The sequence below is a fragment of the Macrosteles quadrilineatus genome, unplaced genomic scaffold (genome assembly GCF_028750875.1).
Source record: "Macrosteles quadrilineatus isolate MER2022 unplaced genomic scaffold, UCM_ALF_1.0 Scaffold_1__1_contigs__length_201487025, whole genome shotgun sequence".
Classification (NCBI taxonomy): Eukaryota; Metazoa; Arthropoda; class Insecta; order Hemiptera; family Cicadellidae; genus Macrosteles; species Macrosteles quadrilineatus.
This window is the reverse complement of record NW_026542594.1, coordinates 58,318,820-58,343,692: the sequence shown is the minus strand read 5'-3', so window position 1 is coordinate 58,343,692 and position 24,873 is coordinate 58,318,820. Positions and strand designations below refer to the sequence as shown.

General features: G+C 33.9%; 1 protein-coding gene across 2 annotated transcripts in view; it reads left to right on the top strand.

Moving 5' to 3' along the window:
- LOC128983210 (caspase-1-like) overlaps nucleotides 1–24,873 on the top strand; it is a 71,954-nt gene that overhangs the window by 9,400 nt on the left and 37,681 nt on the right. The window contains exons 2-4 of one of the 2 annotated variants that reach the window (XM_054402419.1): nucleotides 8,800–8,909; nucleotides 10,147–10,188; nucleotides 24,511–24,770. In XM_054402419.1, coding sequence (XP_054258394.1) covers nucleotides 8,806–8,909; nucleotides 10,147–10,188; nucleotides 24,511–24,770 — 406 coding nt within the window. In that variant the 5' untranslated portion in view covers nucleotides 8,800–8,805. The remainder of the gene's footprint in view (nucleotides 1–8,799; nucleotides 8,910–10,146; nucleotides 10,189–24,510; nucleotides 24,771–24,873) is intronic. The other variant, XM_054402421.1, reaches the window with a different exon arrangement.

Here is a 24,873-nt window from a genome sequence, read left to right as displayed (position 1 = left end):
GGTGGTTAATAACATGGGGGGGAGGGGGTGAAGTTGGGGGGCCGCCGCGCACAAAATAGCTTATATCTCGAGAACCAAAAGTCATATGAATACGTTAGACATGTCAAACTGTGCAGAAAAATGCATTCTACAAATAGATTATGTAGTAGTTTCACGGAAATTGACAAGAAGTTACTAAAAATTATATTTTTTAAATTTACGATAAGTATAATCATGAGTATAATGGTTTTTGTTGTTGTTTAGAACCATTAATTTTTTAATTGACAACTTTTGAGAGTAGTACACTATAGGTAAATAGTACTTCTGTATAATTAAACTATTGCGGTACATAACTTAACAGCTATACAATCCTCAGATCCAATAAACATAACACAAAGGCGCAAAACGCGTCGCGGTCATTGTTCCTGCTGCCGTAACTATTAATGGCGAGTACAGTTCAAGCTGAGACTTATATTATACTTTTAGAAAGATGGAGATTCTGAGGATTCATTTTCATATATATAAAATAGTATTGAGGGACTATTATGTAGCGAGAAATATAGTTTGTAAAAGAAGAGAGTTTAAAAAAATTTTGGTAGTTGAACGTTTCCATCACCTGACCAGGCTGCACAATTGGTGCAACTGCTGTTTCGGCGATCGCGTAAAGGTAGTGTAAACGATACGAGTAGAAAATGTTAAATACAAGCCTTGGCGAGTGCCTTAAAAACTTCTACGAGTGTCGTTAACACTATTTACGAGAGTTGTGTGCATTAATTAACCTGCGACAGTATTTTAATTACCAAAGACCACTACTCAAAACTTAAAAAGAGAGGTTATTTTTTCTTTACCCCTCATTGTCTCTGACAGTAATGCAACGAATCATCGCACCAATCGTTAACAATTAAATTGACCTGAACAGCTGAAGTTATAGTTGAAGTTCGAAGCAATATAATTTTACTTCTTATCTCTCAATCCTTGACCCTATCTGGGTACCAGTGGTGGTTATATTTTGGCCCTTTGTAGTGGTACCATATAATTCACCAGAGAACAGTTACATGCCCATATAAGTAGATATCCATTATATATTATGTTTCAGTGATAAATGTAGAATATAATAATATAAAAATATATATTTTTCAGCAATGCTTTTAGGCGTAGTAGCAAGAGGTTTGCAAATTTTTAGATTATTCAAATTAGAAATGTCTAAATCAACCCGCAAAAATCATAAAAATAATGTTTTTATCCATATTATCCAAATGTTAAGGTTGTGTAAAATATGATTCCTTACGTAGAAATATCAATGTTTTTTTTTTTTTTTTTTTAAATACGCATAAAAATAAAATTATAAAAAAACTCCAAAACTATTTTAATTACCAAATTGTATTTAATTGTTGTATGAGAAATAAATTTATTGCATCAACAGTAAATAAATATTATTTATACTGCTGTAACAATTTAGTATTTTCACAAAATTTTTCAATAGAATAATTTAATTTTTACCATACGTTTTTATTTTTATCAATATGTCAATCCATCTCTCTTTATCAAACCTTGTATAATATATGGCCAAACAGACCAATAGGTAATTGATTCAATACATTATAATATAGAAAATTTTCAAAAATAACCTTTTTTCATGTAAATATATAAAAACCAATAACTTTTTGTAACAAAGTTGCTTCAAATTCAATATAATTTTACTTAAATAACTGGTCATAATTCAAATTTAGCTCTATGGCAAATGAAAATTGTTATAATATATGTGTGAACAGTGGCCTACAATTTTCCGTGATAAAGTCAGCATTGACATATGTGAATGCAACAATGCATCAAACCTTCCTCACTTCTAAGAGTGCTGAGCTAGTATGAAGATATAAATTGTATATTTTAATATAAAAATTTATAAAAAAGTGCATATATTTGGAATAAATTAGTGAAATTTGATTAAAGAAGATCCGTCCTTGTTACAAACATTAATAAACTACACGACATCAAGAAATTTAACTGTGAAGAAGACATCAATTTTGGTGAGATCACTCCAGTAGACATTTTCTTTCCTTGGATCGAAGCCATTACAACATTTTTAAGCCTAACTTTTGAACTTTTGTACAAGAATTTAAAAGTCAAGAAACTAATAGAAGCTTATTCAGAACATAAATTAATTCAACCTTTCAGAAAATAATTCGAACATAATTTATATTTCAAAACAAAATTTAATTAGGCTATATATAATCACAAGATTAAATTCAAACGCCGCTCGATCGCCCCACCTGGGATAAAGATCCATAGAATAACCCCTCATGATTATACTTATCGTAAATTTAAAAAATATAATTTTTAGTAACTTCTTGTCAATTTCTGTGAAACTACTACACCTATTTGTAGAATGCATTTTTCTGCACAGTTTGACATGTCTAACGTATTCATATGACTTTTGGTTCTCGAGATATAAGCCAGGTGTGACCATGTCAAACTGTGCAGAAAAATGCATTCTACAAATAGGTGTAGTAGTTTCACGGAAATTGACAAGAAGTTACTAAAAATTATATTTTTTAAATTTACGATAAGTATAATCATGAGGGGTTATTCTATGGATCTTTATCCCTGGTGGGGCGATCGAGCGGCGTTTGAATTTAATCTTGTGATTATATATAGCCTAATTAAATTTTGTTTTGAAATATAAATTATGTTCGAATTATTTTCTGAAAGGTTGAATTAATTTATGTTCTGAATAAGCTTCTATTAGTTTCTTGACTTTTAAATTCTCGTACAAAAGTTCAAAAGTTAGGCTTAAAAATGTTGTAATGGCTTCGATCCAAGGAAAGAAAATGTCTACTGGAGTGATCTCACCAAAATTGATGTCTTCTTCACAGTTAAATTTCTTGATGTTGTGTAGTTTATTAATGTTTGTAACAAGGACGGATCTTCTTTAATCAAATTTCACTAATTTATTCCAAATATATGCACTTTTTTATAAATTTTTATATTAAAATATACAATTTATATCTTCATACTAGCTCAGCACTCTTAGAAGTGAGGAAGGTTTGATGCATTGTTGCATTCACATATGTCAATGCTGACTTTATCACGGAAAATTGTAGGCCACTGTTCACACATATATTATAACAATTTTCATTTGCCATAGAGCTAAATTTGAATTATGACCAGTTATTTAAGTAAAATTATATTGAATTTGAAGCAACTTTGTTACAAAAAGTTATTGGTTTTTATATATTTACATGAAATAAGGTTATTTTTGAAAATGTTCTATATTATAATGTATTGAATCAATTACCTATTGGTCTGTTTGGCCATATATTATACAAGGTTTGATAAAGAGAGATGGATTGACATATTGATAAAAATAAAAACGTATGGTAAAAATTAAATTATTCTATTGAAAAATTTTGTGAAAATACTAAATTGTTACAGCAGTATAAATAATATTTATTTACTGTTGATGCAATAAATTTATTTCTCATACAACAATTAAATACAATTTGGTAATTAAAATAGTTTTGGAGTTTTTTTATAATTTTATTTTTATGCGTATTTAAAAAAAAAAAAACATTGATATTTCTACGTAAGGAATCATATTTTACACAACCTTAACATTTGGATAATATGGATAAAAACATTATTTTTATGATTTTTGCGGGTTGATTTAGACATTTCTAATTTGAATAATCTAAAAATTTGCAAACCTCTTGCTACTACGCCTAAAAGCATTGCTGAAAAATATATATTTTTATATTATTATATTCTACATTTATCACTGAAACATAATATATAATGGATATCTACTTATATGGGCATGTAACTGTTCTCTGGTGAATTATATGGTACCACTACAAAGGGCCAAAATATAACCACCACTGGTACCCAGATAGGGTCAAGGATTGAGAGATAAGAAGTAAAATTATATTGCTTCGAACTTCAACTATAACTTCAGCTGTTCAGGTCAATTTAATTGTTAACGATTGGTGCGATGATTCGTTGCATTACTGTCAGAGACAATGAGGGGTAAAGAAAAAATAACCTCTCTTTTTAAGTTTTGAGTAGTGGTCTTTGGTAATTAAAATACTGTCGCAGGTTAATTAATGCACACAACTCTCGTAAATAGTGTTAACGACACTCGTAGAAGTTTTTAAGGCACTCGCCAAGGCTTGTATTTAACATTTTCTACTCGTATCGTTTACACTACCTTTACGCGATCGCCGAAACAGCAGTTGCACCAATTGTGCAGCCTGGTCAGGTGATGGAAACGTTCAACTACCAAAATTTTTTTAAACTCTCTTCTTTTACAAACTATATTTCTCGCTACATAATAGTCCCTCAATACTATTTTATATATATGAAAATGAATCCTCAGAATCTCCATCTTTCTAAAAGTATAATATAAGTCTCAGCTTGAACTGTACTCGCCATTAATAGTTACGGCAGCAGGAACAATGACCGCGACGCGTTTTGCGCCTTTGTGTTATGTTTATTGGATCTGAGGATTGTATAGCTGTTAAGTTATGTACCGCAATAGTTTAATTATACAGAAGTACTATTTACCTATAGTGTACTACTCTCAAAAGTTGTCAATTAAAAAATTAATGGTTCTAAACAACAACAAAAACCATTATACTCATGATTATACTTATCGTAAATTTAAAAAATATAATTTTTAGTAACTTCTTGTCAATTTCCGTGAAACTACTACATAATCTATTTGTAGAATGCATTTTTCTGCACAGTTTGACATGTCTAACGTATTCATATGACTTTTGGTTCTCGAGATATAAGCTATTTTGTGCGCGGCGGCCCCCCAACTTCACCCCCTCCCCCCCATGTTATTAACCACCTAGAAATGCGACAACATTGATTTTCTTCATCTACTAGGTGTTAGCAACAATCAAAAGTCAAATTTCGCTACACTTTTATGCATGCTCAAACCCCCTCAGCGCCTCGACTACCCTGGGAGTGGTAGTCTTCTAACTCCAAAAGTTGACAGTTCCTATTCAAGATAGTTGCTACTGGCATTTTCAGTTAGCCTGTCTATATTGATATCGCCCATTAATACAACGGCCTTGGTGTCAGCTTGAAGTGACTCCAGAATTTCTGATAGGATGTCAATGGCTAACCTAGCTTGTCCCCCTGGTGGTCGATACATACCAAGTTAGTAGAGGGCTTTGTTCTTTATCCTTATTTTCACTAATGCTGCTTCAAAATCTAACTTGGGGATTTCTATTTCTTCTGCCTTGATGGCAGCAGTTTCCTGGATATAGATTGCAACTCCTCCCATTCTATGATCTTCCCTGCTGGAATATATGACTAGGTTGTAGCCACCAATCTTGGTGAGTAATAACATATCTGAGCTAAGTCGATGTTCAGTAATCACCAAGATAGTGTGTTTGAGTTCACTCATTAGATGATTTATTCTTTCAATCTTTTTCCTAAGACCTTGAACTTTTGGTGAAAAATAGTGATGGAGGTTGTTTTATTTTGTGTAATATCTTAATGTCCCTGATTATCTCTTCTTTAAGTGTTTCTTGGGGAGCTTCAAATTGTAGAAAATTTTGGTTTTGTATTTGTTTTCTTTTCTCTGGCGCCGGGCTAAAAAAGGTTTTGTATTTGGATTTGAAGTTTTATTGCCTTCAGTTTTGTATGTTGGGCCAGGTCCAATTTCACCAACATTTTTGGGGTCGTTTCTAATGTCCAAATTCACCAACTTTCTACCTTTAGCAGGTACGATATTTCTCCCGGCGGGCGGGGAAGGAATTCCCTCCGAATAGTTTGCCATCGCCTGCTCCGTCTCGTCTCGGCGAGAGTGTACTGTAACCTAACCTAACCTTACCAAACCTAACCTAACCTAACCTAACCTAACCTAAAGCTGCCTGAAACAATCACAGCTTAAACAGTACTATTAGGGCTAAGCAGTAAACTCTCGCCGAGGCGAGACGGAGCAGGCGAGGGCAAACTATTCGGAATTCCTTCCCCGCCCGCCGGGAGAAATATCGTACCTGCTCCAGGTAGAAAGTTGGTGAATTTGGACATTAGAAACGACCCCAAAAATGTTGGTGAATTTGGACGTAGCCGTATGTTGTATCCAGTGGTTTGGTTGAGGGTCCTAAAAAAAAAGTTTGGGTGTTGCTGGTATCTGTACATGGGTTACTGGTATCTACTTGGGGTGGGAGAAATGAACTTCTAGAGGCTGGGGTATCAGAGTGACTAATCAAGGCTGATAATCATTCCTTGTGTTGGATATTTATGTCTTTGAAGTAATCTATATGCTTCATGAGAAAGTCATCGAAAGTTTTCTGGTCGCCTCCTACTCTTGCTGTCATAATATTTGTTTTTCAATATTTGGAAATCTCATATGTGGAAATCTCTCTTTTTGAGTCAGTTTTTTAGAGTTTGGCTGTTTCTCCTGGTCATATCCGGGTTTAGTTTTTTAAAAGGAGTTTGGCTGTCTCTCCTTGTAGTTTCTTGTGTTAAGATGTCAGCATCGCATTTCTGTTTTACACCATCTACCTGTAGGCCTAAGCCTATTTCTACATTGGCAGGTAGGCCTACTACAATTGTTTTTGGCTAATTGGAAAGATAAGCTATACTGAAATGCTTCCTTTCCTTCCCAATTGGGTTTTTGCTCTTGCTTAGGTTGTGGTTCTTAGAACGAGGAAGACTCTCTGCATTGGGTGTACTTTGTGTGACTGCTGATGGTGTAGCAGGGTTTGTTCGTTCACCTTGTTTGTGTAGTTCTTCTTGCCAAGTTTCCACAGAGCGTTCTAGTTGGTCTTGTCGAGTTTTTAGCTGGGCCAGCTCAGTAATTAGAGAGGCACAGTGGCACAGTAGTTGGGAACATAAACATCTGAGTGGTTGGTTTGTGTTTCTGAGGTGCTAATAGGTTTCAGTGTCTGAGGTAGGTTCGTTTTGACATCTTGGTAGTTTCAGCTTGTTTATCATTCCACCTAATTGCTTAATTTCATTTGCTGAGTCGCATAATATTTTTTCTCTTTCATTATCTTGTTCTTGATTCTTTCATTATGCCCTGTCCAGAATTAAGTTAATCCCAATTAAGTTAAGTTATTCCTGGCTAAGAAGCTTAACTTAGCATATATTGATAATCCCTTTGGTAGCCTGACCTAATAACCGTTCAAAAACACTTCATTATAGGCCTCTGATTTAATTATTTGGTTTTCTAAGCTTTTTGAAATCGTTTACCCTATTCTTAGAACTCGTTCTAAGAAACGTATGTTTACATGTTTGTACCAAAATCAAAATCGGATAATTTTTGGTCGAGTTATCGTGTTAAAGGACACATGTGTAATACCTATGTAAAAATACCTAGATATAAAATTTGAACAATGGTGTTTTTGGCCTGTGGGTACATCAAAACAAAATACCCCTGATGCAGCAAACCTGCAGACTGAGCGAATTTCCATTTACCTGGCTGGATTCCTACTAAGATATTCCCTTAAAAAATTGTCTGATTTATTTCCTATTTAAATAAAACAAATTTTAATGAGTGTTAGTTTTGCTGCTACAGGGAAGGTATTGAGGAGTGTTTTTTAAAATTGAAATGTTGATAGGTAGTTTAGTATGAAATTAACAAAATTTCCAAATTTGATTAAAATATATCCATAACTTAAACAAGCAAACTACAACAGTTTATTTATTCTCCATCAGAATAATTTTTTTTACTTTATTTAATTTTAATTTAACTTTATGCAATCTGTTCAGGTTGAACAATAAGCAAATGATATAAATAATAATACAATAATACAACATTCACTTGAAGAACATGAGCTAGTGATTGACCACTGTTAACACTAGCAAACAACAAAGATAGTTTTGATAACACTTAGCCGAATCTGAATGGGAGGTCCAATATCGTACGTCGCTTCAGTCTGTAAATGGTGTTGTGATCGTCCAATAAATTAAGGGCAAGATGATTTGAATGATTTTCCAATTTTATAATGCATTTTTCACTAGATTTTGTAATTTATTCTTTGATTGTTAGAATTTTAAGATCATTATCAAAATCGGACAAAAATTACTCAAGTGTTCGCGAAATATATAGGCCTACATATATATATATAGCCTATATTAAAATTTGAACTAATAGTGTTTTTGGGACATCAAAAGGAAAAAGTGTATCGTTCCCGGTTCCAGGTCTTACCGTGCCACCTACGGTAATAGCTACTTCGGTCTATAGGGAAATTCGCTAAAACCTGTCATCCTTCAGCTGTTTTGTTTTCAATTATAATCATATTGACTTGTCATCTTTGAATTTACTGTTTGTTCATCTCTTAGTAAGGTTTCTACTATTGCTATTTGAATTTATTTAAGTTCTTAATTTTCTTCGCTTGATGTAGAATTATTATTTTTAAGTATTTGACTGATATTTCTGTAACTAAATCTCCAAGCTTAATATGACATTCTAACGGTCCTAATTGGTCGGTGTATTTTGTTAGCCTTAAAAATGTTTAGCCTATTATGTATGTCTCTAAACACCATGCCCTCCTCGGCAAGGCGCCGGCGTGCGGCCAGGCTGGCTTCAAAAAAACTGTCTCAGTACCTAATTAAATTAGCCTATCATAAGACATGAACTATATTTCTCTCTCGCAGCGTAGAGCATTTAACCTCTCGTTATTTATGTATGAATACTTAGGCTCTAGGCCTCTAACTTAGACTTCACAGTATACAGAGCAGTTTGTATGTTACAAAATCGTGAACATGTCAATACAAGGAATGATTGTGATAACAGTTCTCTTTGGGTGCAGTATCTATACTGTATAGTTTTTAGTTGTATAGTTTTATTTTTATTTTTAGGAAAAAATGGAGACAAATTCTATAAATGGTAGTCAAGAGGACATCAGTGAGAAGAATGAAAAGCAAGCTGTTGGTGATCATGATGAAGCTGATGTATTTGGTTCCTCCTTGTAAGTACAGTAGATCCTTAGTTAAAAAAATTTTTGTTTTTAAGAAATCTTAAAATTGTCAACTCTTCGGATCAAAGTTTGTTCTAAGGCCTATCGGTGTAGCCCAGCTGTAAAATAAAAGGCTGATTTATGCTTGCACACCCAAGGATTTCAAGGACTGTCATGTCTTTTTCAAATTGATGACATGAAAATAGCCATGTCAAATAAGTAAATTGAACACCGTTTCTTTTGTTCATTTTCACTACATAAATGTTCAAAGGCTTTAAGCCTACATTATATTGATCATTGACCACTTTCACAGAGAAGTAAGAAACAGCAGATACATTCAATGTTACACATGAGTGGTGTCTAGTACCAGTTGCAGGTGTTTAGATCAAATTCTATTTGTCGTCCCCTTCCACTTCCACTCTCCTATCCCCTCTCGCTATCACATACTATAGCGCTTAGACGGTAGGGAGACCCTGTGCGCCACAAAATGTGCTATGTGGCCATTGCCGTTCTGACTCTTCTTTGCTCGATACTAGTACATTTCCGCTCCAACATACCAGATCTAAAAGCCCACTGTTGTCTGATATAAGCGTGTATGCTCTATATATTACTTCTCTGTGGCACTTTCTATTGAGATGTTTTGTTATCAAGGGGATTTTTATTGTTAGTAGAAAAAAAAGTTAGATTATTTTGTTATTTTAGGATTATTAAAAAAAAATTTTACTCTTACAATAACTAAATTGTATTATAAACATATGTTTTTTTTTAAATCAACTTTAAGATGAGAGATAAGTAAAACATTAACAAGTCTATTGACCACTTCTCACATTCAATATAGAAAATAATCATGATATTTTTTGTTTCCTCTTGAAAATATTACATTAGATTTGTTAAACTGAACATTTCTTTAGTTGCCCACTTAAAAAACCTATTTTATTTTTGGCGTTTCCTGATATGTTTCCTGGGAATGCTAATTGTTAGAGTGCATTCTTATCTGTTGCTGATTGTTTGTACAAGTAGTAGTTGTGTTGTACTTTGACATAATAAAACTAGATTACTCTAATTATTTATCAAGTGAAATAGGTTAAAAGTAGGCTGTAATATCACATTAATTTAATCACTTGACTTGTTTTGTAAAGGTGTTGGTTCTGTCATTTTGGTTGGAAATTATTGGTACCTTAAGCTAATGGCTATATATTCAGATTAATTTGCTTTCAATAATAGCATGCTCCAAATTTGGATGTTTTAGCTTGAAAGGGACTAGCAAATGGATGAAGAAGAACCTCCCATGGTGAGGACCATTTAACGATTTACTAACAAATATACATTATTCTTATGCATGACAACACTTTTATAGAAGGGTAAAATGTAATGTATTCTGTGTAGTCCTGAAAACCATGATCTGTTTTCAGTTCATAACTTAAGACACCAACACAATGGAGCTTCGATTATCTGAAAGTTGGTTAACCCTCCAATTACCGGCCAGTGGCAATCCTTCCATTTTTATCTAAAATATTTGAGAAATCAGGGTCAAAATCCGCTACATACCCACAACTCCAAAACTTATTAGGCCTAATATGGACATGTAAGTTTACAAAAAGTAGTTTTTCAATGACAGAGTACTTTGTTTAGTAGAATGGAATCATTTCCAGTTATTTACAACGGCATTGTTATCGGTTTTATCTTATCTGTCTGGGAGAGATGAAGGTTCGCTGTAGCGTCGCCAGCAGCGGCCCGCGTTAATGAATCATTGTTGACTTTGTCATAACAATGAAATAATTTTGGTTCAGATACTAAAAAAACTAATTTTAAGCTGTTCGAGAAGTTTGGCTGGGTTAGTTTAGGTAAGAATAGTGTCATCCAACCTAACCTAATCTAACCAGCCAAACCTCTCGAACAGCTTAAAATTTGCAGTACGGTAGCTATTCTACTATTTTATGGGGTTTCTCCAAATTTATTATAGTATGTGATCGAAAACCTTTTCTAAATACAGTAGGCCTATTTTTCATTATTTATTATATAAAAGGTTTCAATAAGTTATAGAAGTGTAATTGGAAAAAATAGAATTGTGGGCAAGTAACGGATTTTGACCGAAATCAGTTTATCAGTTAAAGGTCTTTATAGAAACCGACTTTTTTAAGCCGAAACAGCAAGGTTTTCTAACAACCAAAAATGGATGACAATGTTCTGCCAGTGGCTGATAAAGCTGGGATGCCAGATGACCTTTTACACCTTTTATTAGGGATGTTTAGTAACACAACAAGTCAGCCTTTTTTCAGAAAATGTTTATTCTAGTCTTTTAAGTGTCATTTCAATATTTAAGGGGTTTTACGGAACAGAAATCTTGCAATATAGTTGTGATCTGTGAAGTCGATAAGTAAAAGTTTACGATGGTACCTTATCATGGGAGTTGGACTCCATGTCACCCAGATTGTGAGGGATGACAAAAATACTATACAACTTATAAAATAGGTAATTTTAATCAAAAATAAAATTTAATCAGCATTTTCCTAGTTTTTAAAGTGTGTACGACCAATTAATTGTAGTTATCTACATGCCTTACCGTACTGAAAAAATGTTAAATTGGTAGGCCCCTCTTTGTATATATGGGCTGAATAGGCCAAGAGCGCCAAATTTTTAGGATTGCTATATTTATAAAGACATTTTTACAATATTGAATAGTTGGTTAGAAAATACATTAAAATACTTAATAGGCCTAGTGTTAAAACCTGTTTTAAACTAATTATTTCCAAAAATGAAAGCGTATAATTAAATAACATTTTTTTATTAGTTTCCTTGGTTTCAATCTCCTTAACACCGCTTGAGTCGTGCTTTTACTATTGTGATCGCTAAAGGTGTCTGCAAATATTTCACGATCGAGAAATTCAAGCTTTCGCCATGATAGCGGAGGACAATTATTATTTTTCATGACCACAGCAGACGAAGTTGATGTCTACAAGAGCGAGGATAGTAGTCAAGATTTTGTCGCAATCACTGAAAAGGTTGATGTTGTTTCCATGACAGCGGGAGACAATGATGATGTCTACAAGACTACGGAAGATGTACAAGATTTAGCCTCGATTGCTTAAAACAATGACGAGTTTCCAGTTACCATGACTGCTAGAGATGATCATGTCTACCCGAGCGCGAGAGACGATGATGATGTCTACATGACCGTGGGATATATTTTACATTGTTTCACAATTACGAAAGGCAATGATGATATTTCCGTGAACCGCAGGAGAAGATAATGATTTCTGTAGGACCGCAGGAAGGTGTGCAAGTTTTTGCCGTGATCGCAAAAATTGATGACCGCGGTCACAAATGTGAGAGACGGTGAAGGGAGTTTTTGGATTTTGCCGTAGCAACCATTATTATTACAGCAGTTTTATGTTTTTTTTATCCTTTCTGTAAGACATTTGGATAATAGGCAATTAGAATAGTTGGAGTTCTACTGTAGTCATATTTAAAACCAACATAGCTAGTCACATTAACATAACTAGTAAGGCCTAATGCACTCAATATCCACGTCACTGGCCAGGCCATGACTGAATTTGTATAAGTTTAAAGTATAAAGTAAACAAATTATTCCAATATATAGTACCTATTGTGTTGGTACCTCAAAGCAAAAAATTCCTTCTTTCCTGGAACCGATTTATAATAATTTTATAATTATAATGGTCCCTCTCAAATGCCGTGCTGTCCATCAACAGAATAAAATAAAATAATTTGATAGAATATAGAATTAATAGCCTCGATCACAAAACAAAACATTTATTCTGTACTACTCTCAAACAGGGCTTCCTGGCGAGAGCCGTCAGGGGCCTCTGGGCTGAGCGATCCCGGGCCCCCTATTTTCCTGACTAAATCCAGCCGCCTCCGTGCCATTTTGTTACAAATAACAATACATTTCTTAAATGCTTGATGGTTTGTTTAATTCACATGCAGTTGCAACTTTATCAAGTCAAAAACTAATGAGTCAAGTCAAGTAAAAAATTACTCAGTGAACTGAAAAACTATACTAAAATTTTGGACTTTGGCACATAACATATTGTAACTACGTACTCAATTTTAATTAAAAATATAATTTCTTTACTTTACCATTCCTGAAACCCTGAAACTTATTTCAATTCATATTTCTCAAGCTTCCTGAACTTTGTAATTCAACCCACTATTTCCTGTTTTCAATACTCAATCTCTGTAGCTGTCATTCTTAATCATCATTTCCTGTTTACTGTACTTTTCCAATGATCAGACAGTCTGGGCTTGTTCCCAAAAGTAAGTGCAAGCTACGCATCCGTGTTCCTATGACGGAGACAGAGAATATGCCAATAAACTTCTGGAAGCATCGACACGTGTGCAAATCACGTGGACTCACAAAAACCAATCAGCTGTAAGAAGACCCTGGCTGTATGACGTATCACCACCCGATTGGCGGAGAGGTTCCAGCATCTTTTACGACCCTCTAAATTATCTGCTGAAGAGATGGACAGTCTCCTAGAATTCGGCTTAGCGTGAGTTAGTCTCCAGTCTCCAAAATCGTTAAATGTTTCGTTGAAGTGTCGCGCCCGTGTGTTGTGTGTATGTGAAGTTTAGATTCCATGGCCTGTTGCCACTTTATTGGCAGAAGTTAGGTTGTGCAAACATCAAGTGAAATATGTATGTACCAATTTAAATCCATTGTAACCATAATTTATTTTAATTCTAAATCTACTTGCTCACTCACAAAATAATTAAAAGGGAATGTTTTAAACCTTTGTTTCTCTTTTCCTAGAGAGAGATTCTTCAAGTATAAACTTAGTTTTATTTTATTAGTTTTCCTTTAAATTTTATTTCATTTTACCAACTTATACTTTTATATTTCTAATTCATACTTTTCATTTATTAAATGGTTTTAAGTTACCTTTGTCAGTAGCTCAAATGGTCGTTAAAACTCTACAACCAGGTTTCGATGCTGAGTTGCACCATGATCACGTAAGTCAGCAGGATAACTTCTTGCTCACATGTCGGTCAAATTTACGTCGTTAAAAAGTTTATAAACACAATACAGGACGTAAAAAACACATACATTAAACACGAACAGGTACAAAACATATTACGAACGAGATTAAACTATCGAACGGGCCTGTCACGGTTATCGGCGGCAGGAGGACTGAAGACGGCACCGTGTGCGGTGGTGTGACCTTGAGGTTACTGATAACCGAGATAGTGGACTCGTCCTTTGTGCTTCCTCCCCCGTAGGTGAACTCGTCCGGTGGGTTTGGCATTCCAATATTTTGTTAAATATAAGGTGCGAACTATAGTTCAGTTTATCGTTTAAAACCAATTCTTTATCCTGTTGGAGGGCTCTGTAGATATGGTATTCCTCCAGTGTGTCCAAAATATGTCCTTTATTTTGAAATTCTAAAATTTTCATGTTGTCTTCAATTTTTGCAGCCGAATGTTCTTCATCGATTATGTGTTGTGCAAAGCTAGATTTTTGCTGCACCAATCGGGGGTTGGGCTTGTGTTCCTTAGCCCTTTTGATGAAAGAACGCCCAGTTTGGCCAATATAATATTTTTCACAACTACCACATTTTAACTGATATACCCCGGTCCTGTCCAAATTATTTTTACCTGTTTTCATTTTTTATTTTATTTTTCCATGCATTCCATCTTCCTAATCTTTTGACTTCAATCTTTTGATCTTGGGTTTAGTACTTTCTTTTAAAATACCCTTTCTTTGCTGGCCTTTTGTCATTTATAATTTATTGTATTTACAAAAGTTTGTTAGTTCAATCTGTACTCACTGTTTCTGTAATTTGTTATTTTGCTCTTAATTTCTTTATTACATTCCTCTTGTAACAGAATGCCAGTGTTTTATGACTGTTCCTGTACCTCAAACGTATGTCAAGCGAGTTCTGTCAAATTAAATTAATTACCAAATCAACAATAAAGCTTACAATATACAGTTAAAATGTTACATTTGACCGTGCCGGGCCCCCTTCGAAGCCCTGGGCCCCCCTGCCCCACCCTCTAGCCGGCCCTGCTCTGAAACTATAACTATTGGTTTTAAGACTTAGGTTGGCTGCATTATTCAAAGGATTACATTATTGTAGATCACATATATATTTAGCAAACACGTAATCTATTTATCGCTGTTATACAAATTTAGAGTTACACTTTAACAATTATCAAGGATCAAGCCACACATTTTACAATACCATTTCCACTCATGGGCCTGTATAATAACAAAATATCAACTGACTAGCAGAGTACCCGTCCTTCGTACGGGGTTGGCATATAAGTATCAAATGCTTATCACAGTTATACTCAAGCTTTGCGTTTTCAACTGGGGAGAACACAGTTGGATAAAATTTGCTTCTTTAAATTTACGGTATATACTATAATATTACACATCTACCATAGCTGTAATGTCTACCAATTATAATAAACGGTATCAGCATTCTGACACATACTTTCTCCCATAAGTTTGTCAACAACCTTTATCATGTGTAAGCGGTGAGAGTAAATATACGGAAATGGGATTTGTAAGATTTTCTTCAGAATTTAAAGGACTATAACATACTACATTTTTATCAAAATCGTTCGAGCCAATTTTGGGAAAATGTGATTTTCCGTTATTTTGTGGGGTTTTAATGGGAAAATAACGTAATTTACAATAACTTTTGAACCGTAATTTTTACAGAGATGGGATTTGTACCATTTTGTTCAGAATATAAAGGACTATAACATACTAAATTTTTATCAAAATCGTTCGGGCCATTTTTGGGAAAATCTTATTTTTCCGTTATTTTATGGGGTTTTATGGGAAAATACCCATTAAAAATAAGAATTTCTAAAAAATTAAAAAAATATCATAATTGTAAGGACCATAACATACTATGTCAAATAAAAACTGGATTTTTGTCTAAAATCCTATTAAAATCCTATTTTTCGTTATTTTATGGGGTTTTTATGGGAAAATAACATAATTTACCATAACTTTTGAACCGTAATTTTTACAGAAATGGGATTTGTACCATTTTGTTCAGAATTTAAAGGGCTACAACATACTAAATTTTTATCAAAATCGTTCGGGCCATTTTCGAGAAAATCTGATTTTTCCGGTTTTTTATGGGTTTTTATGGGAAAATCCCCATTAAAAATCAAAATTTCAAAAAAATGAAAAAAACGCCTGGAGATACCATGAATTAGAACCTACATACCAAATTTCATCGAAATCGGACCACAGGTGTAGTCTCTAGCTCTGTACACATCCAGACACACAGACACACAGACACACGGACACACAGACACACACACACACACACACACAGACATCACTTTGAAAACCACTTTTTTGGGTCCAGGGGGACCCAAAACGAATATATCCACTCAAAACTCAAACTCGAAAATTTTGACGAAAACAATACTTTCTCCATATACTATGGTATAGGGGGAGAAAGTAATAAAAAATTCGCAAAATATCACAAACTATTCATGAAATTTAAAAAATAAAGATAATTGCAAACAATCCTACTTTGACAGTTCTCATTGCGTATCACACCTTTTTGTTGCTGCTTAGTTCAAATTAGCTGTTTTCATAAATGCAAAAAAATAATAGTGCTGCACCCTGTTAGTAAATCTTATAACTTTTCAATTCTTTTGCATATCATAGAACCAACTTGTTTAGTTGAAACAGCTGACAAAATGCTTTAATTCCCTTTAAATGTGAACTAGGTATATGTTGCTCGAAATCGAGCAATCGCAAAGAAGTACATAAAGGAGTTATTTAAAAACAAATAACTTGTTTAAGAACAAATATAAGTTATAAATTCCGATGAGTTTAAAAGAGTCAACTCAAAGATTACGTAACTAATGATAATACTCACAATGTACTTACCAGTTCAACATAATCAACATTTCTTGTAAATATTTTATCATGTTTCAAAAGCTGATCTGGCTTTTAGCATGGTGGAAGGAAAAAACATAGGTGTGCTATTCCCGTCATATTCTGACGTCACTTGGATTGCAAACAAAAGATCACCTGATTATAACTGTCAAATTAGTATACGTATTTGTTTTGATTTGGTTGTTATTGTTTTTATAATGTGTGTTTTTATAAAAAAAAACATTAGGCTAACAATCAAATCAAAACAAATACATACTAATTTGACAGTCACAATCAGGTGATCTTTTGTTTACAATACAAGTGACATCAGAATTTGACGGGAATAGCACACCTATGTTTTTAGCGAATTTCCCATATAGGGAATAAGCTATTACCGTAGGTCTCATGGTAAGACCTAGACCCGGGACCGATTTACTTTTTCGTTGTGAGGTCCCCAGAGACCAAAAACACCATCCGTTCAAATTCATATATATATATATATATATATATATTATATATATTTATATATATATATATTATATATATTTATATATGTGTCCGTTAGCGCAATAACTCAAGCAAAAATGATCCGATTTTGATGAAATTTGGTACAAACGTGTAAACCTACATTTATTCGAACGAGTTCGCGAACCAGCATAATCGGACCATGGGAACAGGGGTTTATGGGGGGTTTTATGGGGTAAAAATGGGTTTTCCCATTTTTTACCCTAAAAACAAAAAATTTTGCAATTTCTTTCTCAACCATTTTGTAGAGCTTAAAAAAAGAAATAATTTAGTATACTGAAGCGCTGTTGTATGCCTAACGGTCACGGAGAAAAAAAAGAAGTGTAATTTAAAACTCCCATGTTATTCTTATGGAGAAAATGAAAACTGTTGTAGTTTACTTGTTTATGGATATATATTGATAAAATTTGGCAAATTTATTTATTTCATCCTATACTATTGACATATGGTCAAAAAACACTTTTTACCTTCCTCGTAGCAGCAAACCTAAGCACTTGTTAAATCTAATGCTATTTAAATTGGGAATAAATATGTTTATGGAAATATTTTAGTAAAAATGTAATCAGACAAGTTGAAATTCGCTTAGTCTGCAGGTTGGCTGCGGCGGGGGTATTTCCTTCCACCATGGGCTTTTAGTGTGTTGTAGAAATGTTTCCCACTTATAGTCGCAATAGGTTCTCCATGTTGGTCTTTGTCAATGATAATGTAGTTTGCGTGGTATCACCCATTGTCGCCAGTACGTTTAAAAATTTCAGTCTTTATTTTAATAGCACCAAATAACCATTAACTACCTGATTTTCTGCATAACCTCTCTGTCACAATTTTACAATTAACATAATGTTCTTCTTCTCACTTTAAATTTCTGACAACAGCTGGAGTTTCATAACAATGTTTGTTTCCCATGTTAATCTTATGGAGAAATACGAAACTTTAAAGGGCCCCAGGTCCTCACTCTCTAATTATTTCCCTAAAAAGAAAGTTTCTTGCACAACTTCACGTTATGCTCTTTCCAATGACACCAAAAACATGTCAATCGGTTCAGTAATTTCGGAGAAGTAATTGTCACAAAAAACCTGCTTGCGTATTTAATAAGTATAGATACTCATAAGGTTAACATGGGGAACTACAGAGCCACTGGGGCGGAGCCCGAAAGGATATTTGAGATAAGGATATGCCCATATGTTAATCGGGAATGTGAGCTATCATCATGCCAAATTTCAGCCCAATCCGTCCAGTGGTTAATGCGTGATTAGGGGTCTCAATCCCGGGCCTTCAATCCAATCCCGGGATTTCGGGATTTGTCTCAGCCGATCCCGGGGTTATATAATATTATGATTTTTAACCTTTTAGCCATTTTAAATGAGTGAAAAGTCCCCTCGTTGAGTACGTTAATGTTTTAAACTGGCCTTACCAGTCTTACACTGCGCAATATTTCCGTTTTCTATGTAAATAAATATTACCACATGGAACTTTCATCGCCCATATTTCTTATTTACAGTGTATCAATGTTGATATGTCACTCTAGAATATAATAAATACATTGAAAAAAAAATCACGAGCAACCGCACTCGCACGTAGCCTATACGTCATGCTAATAGATAGATTAAAGATAGCTAAAAAAATATATAAAATGGGAAGAATCACGAGTATCAGCGTAAAAATGGTATTTTGCCTCATAACAATAAAACAATATAAGATACTGTATAACAATAAATTATCTGCTTATGTAGTAGTGTGTGTATGAAAAACGTCATTTTAGATTGTAAGAAATTTAATCACCACACTTATAACCAAATACGAAGATAAAGTTATAGACCCTAGTAAGCAATCTTAATAATGAGATTATAATCGTGTGTTTATAGTTATTTTTTATGGCTTCAATGAAAATAATACTTACATTTCCGATTGCAATGTTATGTTTGCTACAAGAATTTCGTTGCTTACGTTTAATATCAAAAGTAAAACTCAAAATAACTTGTAGGCCTACTGTAATTAAGTACTAACTAATGTAATAACATTTACAGAACGTAAATCCAAATCGTCTAAAAACTGAAACATATATTTAGGCCTACATTCGTTCGCCTATTGAGTTTAATGATAATTAAATTTTCCAATCAAAATGATCATTACTTATACCATTTCATATAATCGTCCTAAAAAAAATAAAGAATATATGTGTTTCAAGTGTTATTGGACTATTTTTATTAGTTTTCCGTAAGTAAAAGTCCTCAAATTCACAAAAAAATCAATATAAACTTAGATTTTACAATCCCGTTAATCCCGGGATTAAGAGACACCAATCCCGGGATTTCTAGGTATCAAAAATCGACCGGGATTCGGGATCCCGGGATTGAGACCCCTATGCGTGATTGAACTTCAAACAAACAAACACTCAAACTTTCACATTTATAATATTAGTATGATTACGAACGAATACACAACATAAAGCGTATCAGGTTATTTTTTATGCATCCTTTATGTTTGCAAAACAAAAATTTCAGCAGTCAAAATGGCACACGTAAGAGTTTTGTTGTTGTTTGTTGGTTACCGCTGTGTTTTGAAATGTGAACTTTCCTAAATTACTTTATGATGAATTGTGACAAGTGTGAGTTTTCCGTATTGTTTAAAGTCACGGATGCAGGGGTGCCCACAGGGGGGTTTGACGTCGCAGTTTGCGACATCAAATAAAGTAAAGTAGTTTAGTAAAGTAGTAGTTAAGTAAAGTAGTTTTACTGAAAATGTAAAACGATCATTCTACTAATAAATTATTCTTACATTAAATAAAATACAGTGCTACTAAAGGCCTTTTGGCTGTTTCATAAGTTTATGTTATCCACTTCTTTCATCTGCTCCCAACTGCTCCTGTTGACTTGTCTTTTACATTTCTATGTAAATAATTCTTGGTGGAGTATCAAATGTGTTGAGATAAAAAATGATTTACTCAGTCCTGTAGGCTCAACAGCTGTATAATGTAATTCTGATTATTATAATGTTAGTTTGTTTAAGTTGTTATGTAAACAAACTACTAGTCTATTAAATGGTTCTCTAAGAGTTCTTACATTTCTTTTATCCTACTAATAAAATCAGTTTATTACAACAGGTTATGGTGGCCCAGACTCGCAAATAACTGTGTTTATTTATTGGATTTGTTAGTAGGATGTATGTGAAAGAAACTGTGATTGATTGCTATTTGTCTTTTTGAAAAATCTTGTTCAGTTGTCTTCAAGTGTTTTGTCTACCATGGAAATTTCTAAAGTTTATGTACTTGATAAACTGGAGGGTCAATCCAATTGGATAGATTGGAAATTTCAAGTAGTCATACAGTTTCGAGTTCATGGTATAATGGAAGCTGTTGAAGGAAAGCTTGTATACCCTGAGAAACCAGGTGAAGATGAAGATGCTTCAAAGATGGACAAATATCAGAAACAGGTTGCTGTACTTGAAAAGAAAGAATTTTCGGCACAGAATATCATCGTTTCATCTGTTAGCAGTCAAGTAAGACAGCTTATAAATATGTGTTATACTGCACAGGAAATGTGGGGGAAACTTTTGAGTATTTTTGAACAGAGAACTGAACAGAGACAAGACCGTCTGTTTAATGAATTCTTTGGAATTAAGGAAAATGACTCACATGACAGTGTAGCGAAACACATAGCAAAGCTGGAAAAACTTTGGGTTGAGCTACAGGACGAAACTTGGAAAGAAGATAAAGTTAAGCTTCCTGATTCATTATTCCTAAATAGGATGTTGAATACGTTGCCCTGTGAATATAGTGAATTCATTAACGCTTGGGAGTCTGTACCGAAGGATCTGAGGGCGCTGTCATTATTGAGAGAGAGACTGTGTACGGTTGAAATGAGAATGAAGGAGCGAGAAGTTGGAGGTGTAAAGGAGTCTAATGCTGCATTTTACACTGGTTCAAAACATAAATCTTTCTCACAACCTAACTCTAACCGTGTGAAATCAACAATTACCAATGATGTTGGAGTTGAAAATAAGAAAAAGAAATGGAGACCTAAATGCTTTTCATGTAACCAGCTTGGTCACATGAAGAGGGATTGTCCTAATGTCAAACAGTCACTAAAACCTGGAAGTGCTTTTGTTGGACATTGTGGTCGCTCAAAAGAATGCATCGAAGAATGTAATTGGATTGCAGATTCTGGAGCTACGCAGCACATGACAATGAACAGATCATGGTTTGTGACGTATGAGGCATTTTCAACAGTTAAGCATGTTGGAGTTGGAAATGGTCAAACCATGGAAGCACTCGGCAAGGGAAACATAATTGTAGAGATGATTGTGGGAGGAAAATGCAAGATAAATCATTTGGAAGATGTTTGGTATGTTCCTGAAGTAGGCAAGAACTTATTTTCAATTTCCTCTACGTTGGACAAAGGTATAATTTCTACTTTCAGCAAGGACAAATGTAACTTTTTCAAGAATGGTGTTTTGGTTGCTCAATCACATAGAAAGAATGGATTTTTCATTATGAATATGAAAGTTATTCCTATTAAAGATGCTGAAGCTCAAGTTGCTTTGAGAGATAATTTACAACTGTGGCATGAGAGATTAGGGCATCAAAATAAGCGTTATGTTTTGACATACCTGAAGAAAAATGGTATTGAATTCTCAAATTTGGGTACTAAGTCTGAGATATGTGACACTTGTATTGTTGGCAAAATGCATCGGTTGAGTTTTGGTACTCGCAAAGAGCTTGTTAATCAACCTGGTGATCGCATAAATGCTAATGTTTGTGGCCCAATGCCTGTGTTATCAGTTGGTGGCAATCGATATTTTGTCGACTTCAAGGAGCCTGTGGAACAAAACAAAAAGTTTCCTACAACTGAAACCAACTCTTCAACAACTGCAAGTTTACCTGACGAAGAAGGACAGAGGTAGGCCTATAGTTTCAGAGACAGATCAAAATTGAAGCCTCCTGTGAAACTTGCTGATTGTGCCCTTTTGACATGTGTTGCAGAACCTACTAAGTGCAAGGAAGCGGTGAGATGCAAGGATTCTCATCATTGGGTCAAGGCGATGGATGAGGAAATAAAGGTGCTTAGTCCAGTGTTCTGGTGTAGTAAACGTCAGAAATGTGTAGCTTTGTCAACTACAGAATTTGAGTTGATTGCTGCAAAGTTTGGCTGTACTGTAGGGGAAGCAGTCTGGCTCAAGAGAATACTTCAAGATGTAAGGATACATGAGCAGCAGTTTTCTTTTCTGAGTAAAGTGTCATTTTTTAGGGGAAGTGTTGAGATAAAAAATGATTTACTCAGTCCTGTAGGCTCAACAGCTGTATAATGTAATTCTGATTATTATAATGTTAGTTTGTTTAAGTTGTTATGTAAACAAACTACTAGTCTATTAAATGGTTCTCTAACAGTTCTTACATTTCTTTTATCCTACTAATAAAATCAGTTTATTACAACAAAATGTAAACTAATATGAGATGTTTAGGATAATTAACTATGGTTTCAAAATATAAATTGGTTTACCGGAAGCAAACTGTCTAGCTATTTTGTGAAAATCCAACTACTCATTTAAAGTAAAATTAAACTATCAAATAATTTGCACTAGAGTCCGACTCAATAAGTTACTCAAGCAGTTGCATCCTATACTAAACACAACAGAAAAACCCACCATCCTCTTAACCCCTTTTATTATAGAATAACATGTTTTAGATAATAAAAGGATTCCCAATTCCGTCAATTTTATTGAGAATTGACTATCAAAAAGTGCACGACATTTGATTACTGAATGGGAAAGTGAATTATTTATAAAATCCACCATAAAATTAGTTTTCCCTATTGTATTAATTGGCACTTTTAAAAGCAAAATTGTCCATTTAAATTGGGTTAAAAGTTTGATTCAAAATCTTAAATTCCCATAAATTTGCAGCATAATTTAAAGAAGTGTCTGGAACAAACGACTCGGTTCAAGGTTGAAAATCACTTTTCGCACACCTCTAGTGCAGTCGTGTCTATTGTTGCGGCACAGTGCCTTGCCTTCAGAGTTCATCAGTCCTTTTTAAGTAAAAAGATGTTTGTTTTTTTTTTATTACATTTGAAGCAGGTACAATATGAAAGTATGGTAGTTAAAAACACAAGTACTTATTAAGTTGTTCTTTGTAATACTCTAGGGCTATACACAGGGTGGCAAAAAAGTCCTGGGACAGATAAGTATCTAAAGTATCTACTCAAGTAATAAAGATAAAGCTACAAAACTTTGATCAAAGTTAATATAGGCATAATAATCATTTTAACACATTATTAGGTGATACGCCACCTCCTCAGGGGGGCCTATAAAGTCTTTTTTTCTGATGTGCCAGTCAACGTATGCCAAAATTTAAGATTTTTTTCATACTTCTAGGAGGTGATAAATCACTGAATAATGTGTTAAAATCATATTTATGCTCTTTAGTATCTTTGTTCTAATTTTTGTAGCTCTCATCATAAGGTATTATTAGCAAATTTCCCATATAAACCACTCTATTTTTTTGTTTTGTTGTCTCTATAAGCCAAAAACACCATCAGTTCAAACAACATCAAACACATCTATATAGGCATACATATGTTTGTCGTTAGCACAATAACTCATGTACAAATGATCCGATTTTGTTAAAATTGTTTACAAACATACATTTACGTGTTTGCCAGCCAACGTGATAAGGCTATGGGAACTGGGTTTTCATGGGGTGAAAATTGGTTTCCAAATGTTGACCCTCAAACCGTAAAAGTTTGCAATTTTTCCACGCCATATTATAGAGCTTAAAAAATGTTGATTTTCTAGCATTGTTTTATCCAGTTATGGAAAACATTTAAAAAGAACTTTTGTAGTTTGCTCTGTTATGGATAGCTTTTGAACAAATTTGGCAAATCTTTTGATTTCACTCTAAGCTATGGGGGGGGGGGGGGTTATTTTAATTGTTCATTCGTCCCGGCCCGGGCCTTTTGTGCCTCCCCATGTGTATAATTAATAGCATAAATAAAGTTATTCACAATACCAGAAATTGTGTTTGGTTGCCAATCAAAATGTTGATTGGCTCATGACGATTCTACTCTGCCTATTTAAATAAAACGTATCTTAGCAATCTGGCAAGAGTGCAGTTAAGTGTAAAATAAACTAATCAATCTTATGTAGCCTATGATGGTATATGTCGCTTTCAGTCTAAATGTTTATCTAAAATTTGTACCTTAATCATGTATGTTCTTACAGTTACAAAGACACAAAGAAGAAGGCTGTAGCTGCTATGCCTGTTGATAAACACGCCAAATTTTATAATATGGATCATAAACATAGAGGGATTGCAGTTATATTAAATCATGAAAGCTTTGCATCCCACATGAACCTAAAAGCTAGAGCTGGGACAAAAGTAGACAAAGAAAATTTAGAAAAGACTTTGAAGAAATTGGGCTTTGACGTCCATCTCTATGATGACAAGAAAGTTCAAGAAATAGATGAAATTATTGAAAAAGGTAACTTTTTTCATTAAAAAACTTGAGTTTATCACTACAGTTAGAATTTAACAACTGTTGCAATAATTTATGTGTTTTCTTTGCTCAGTCATATTTATTGGCC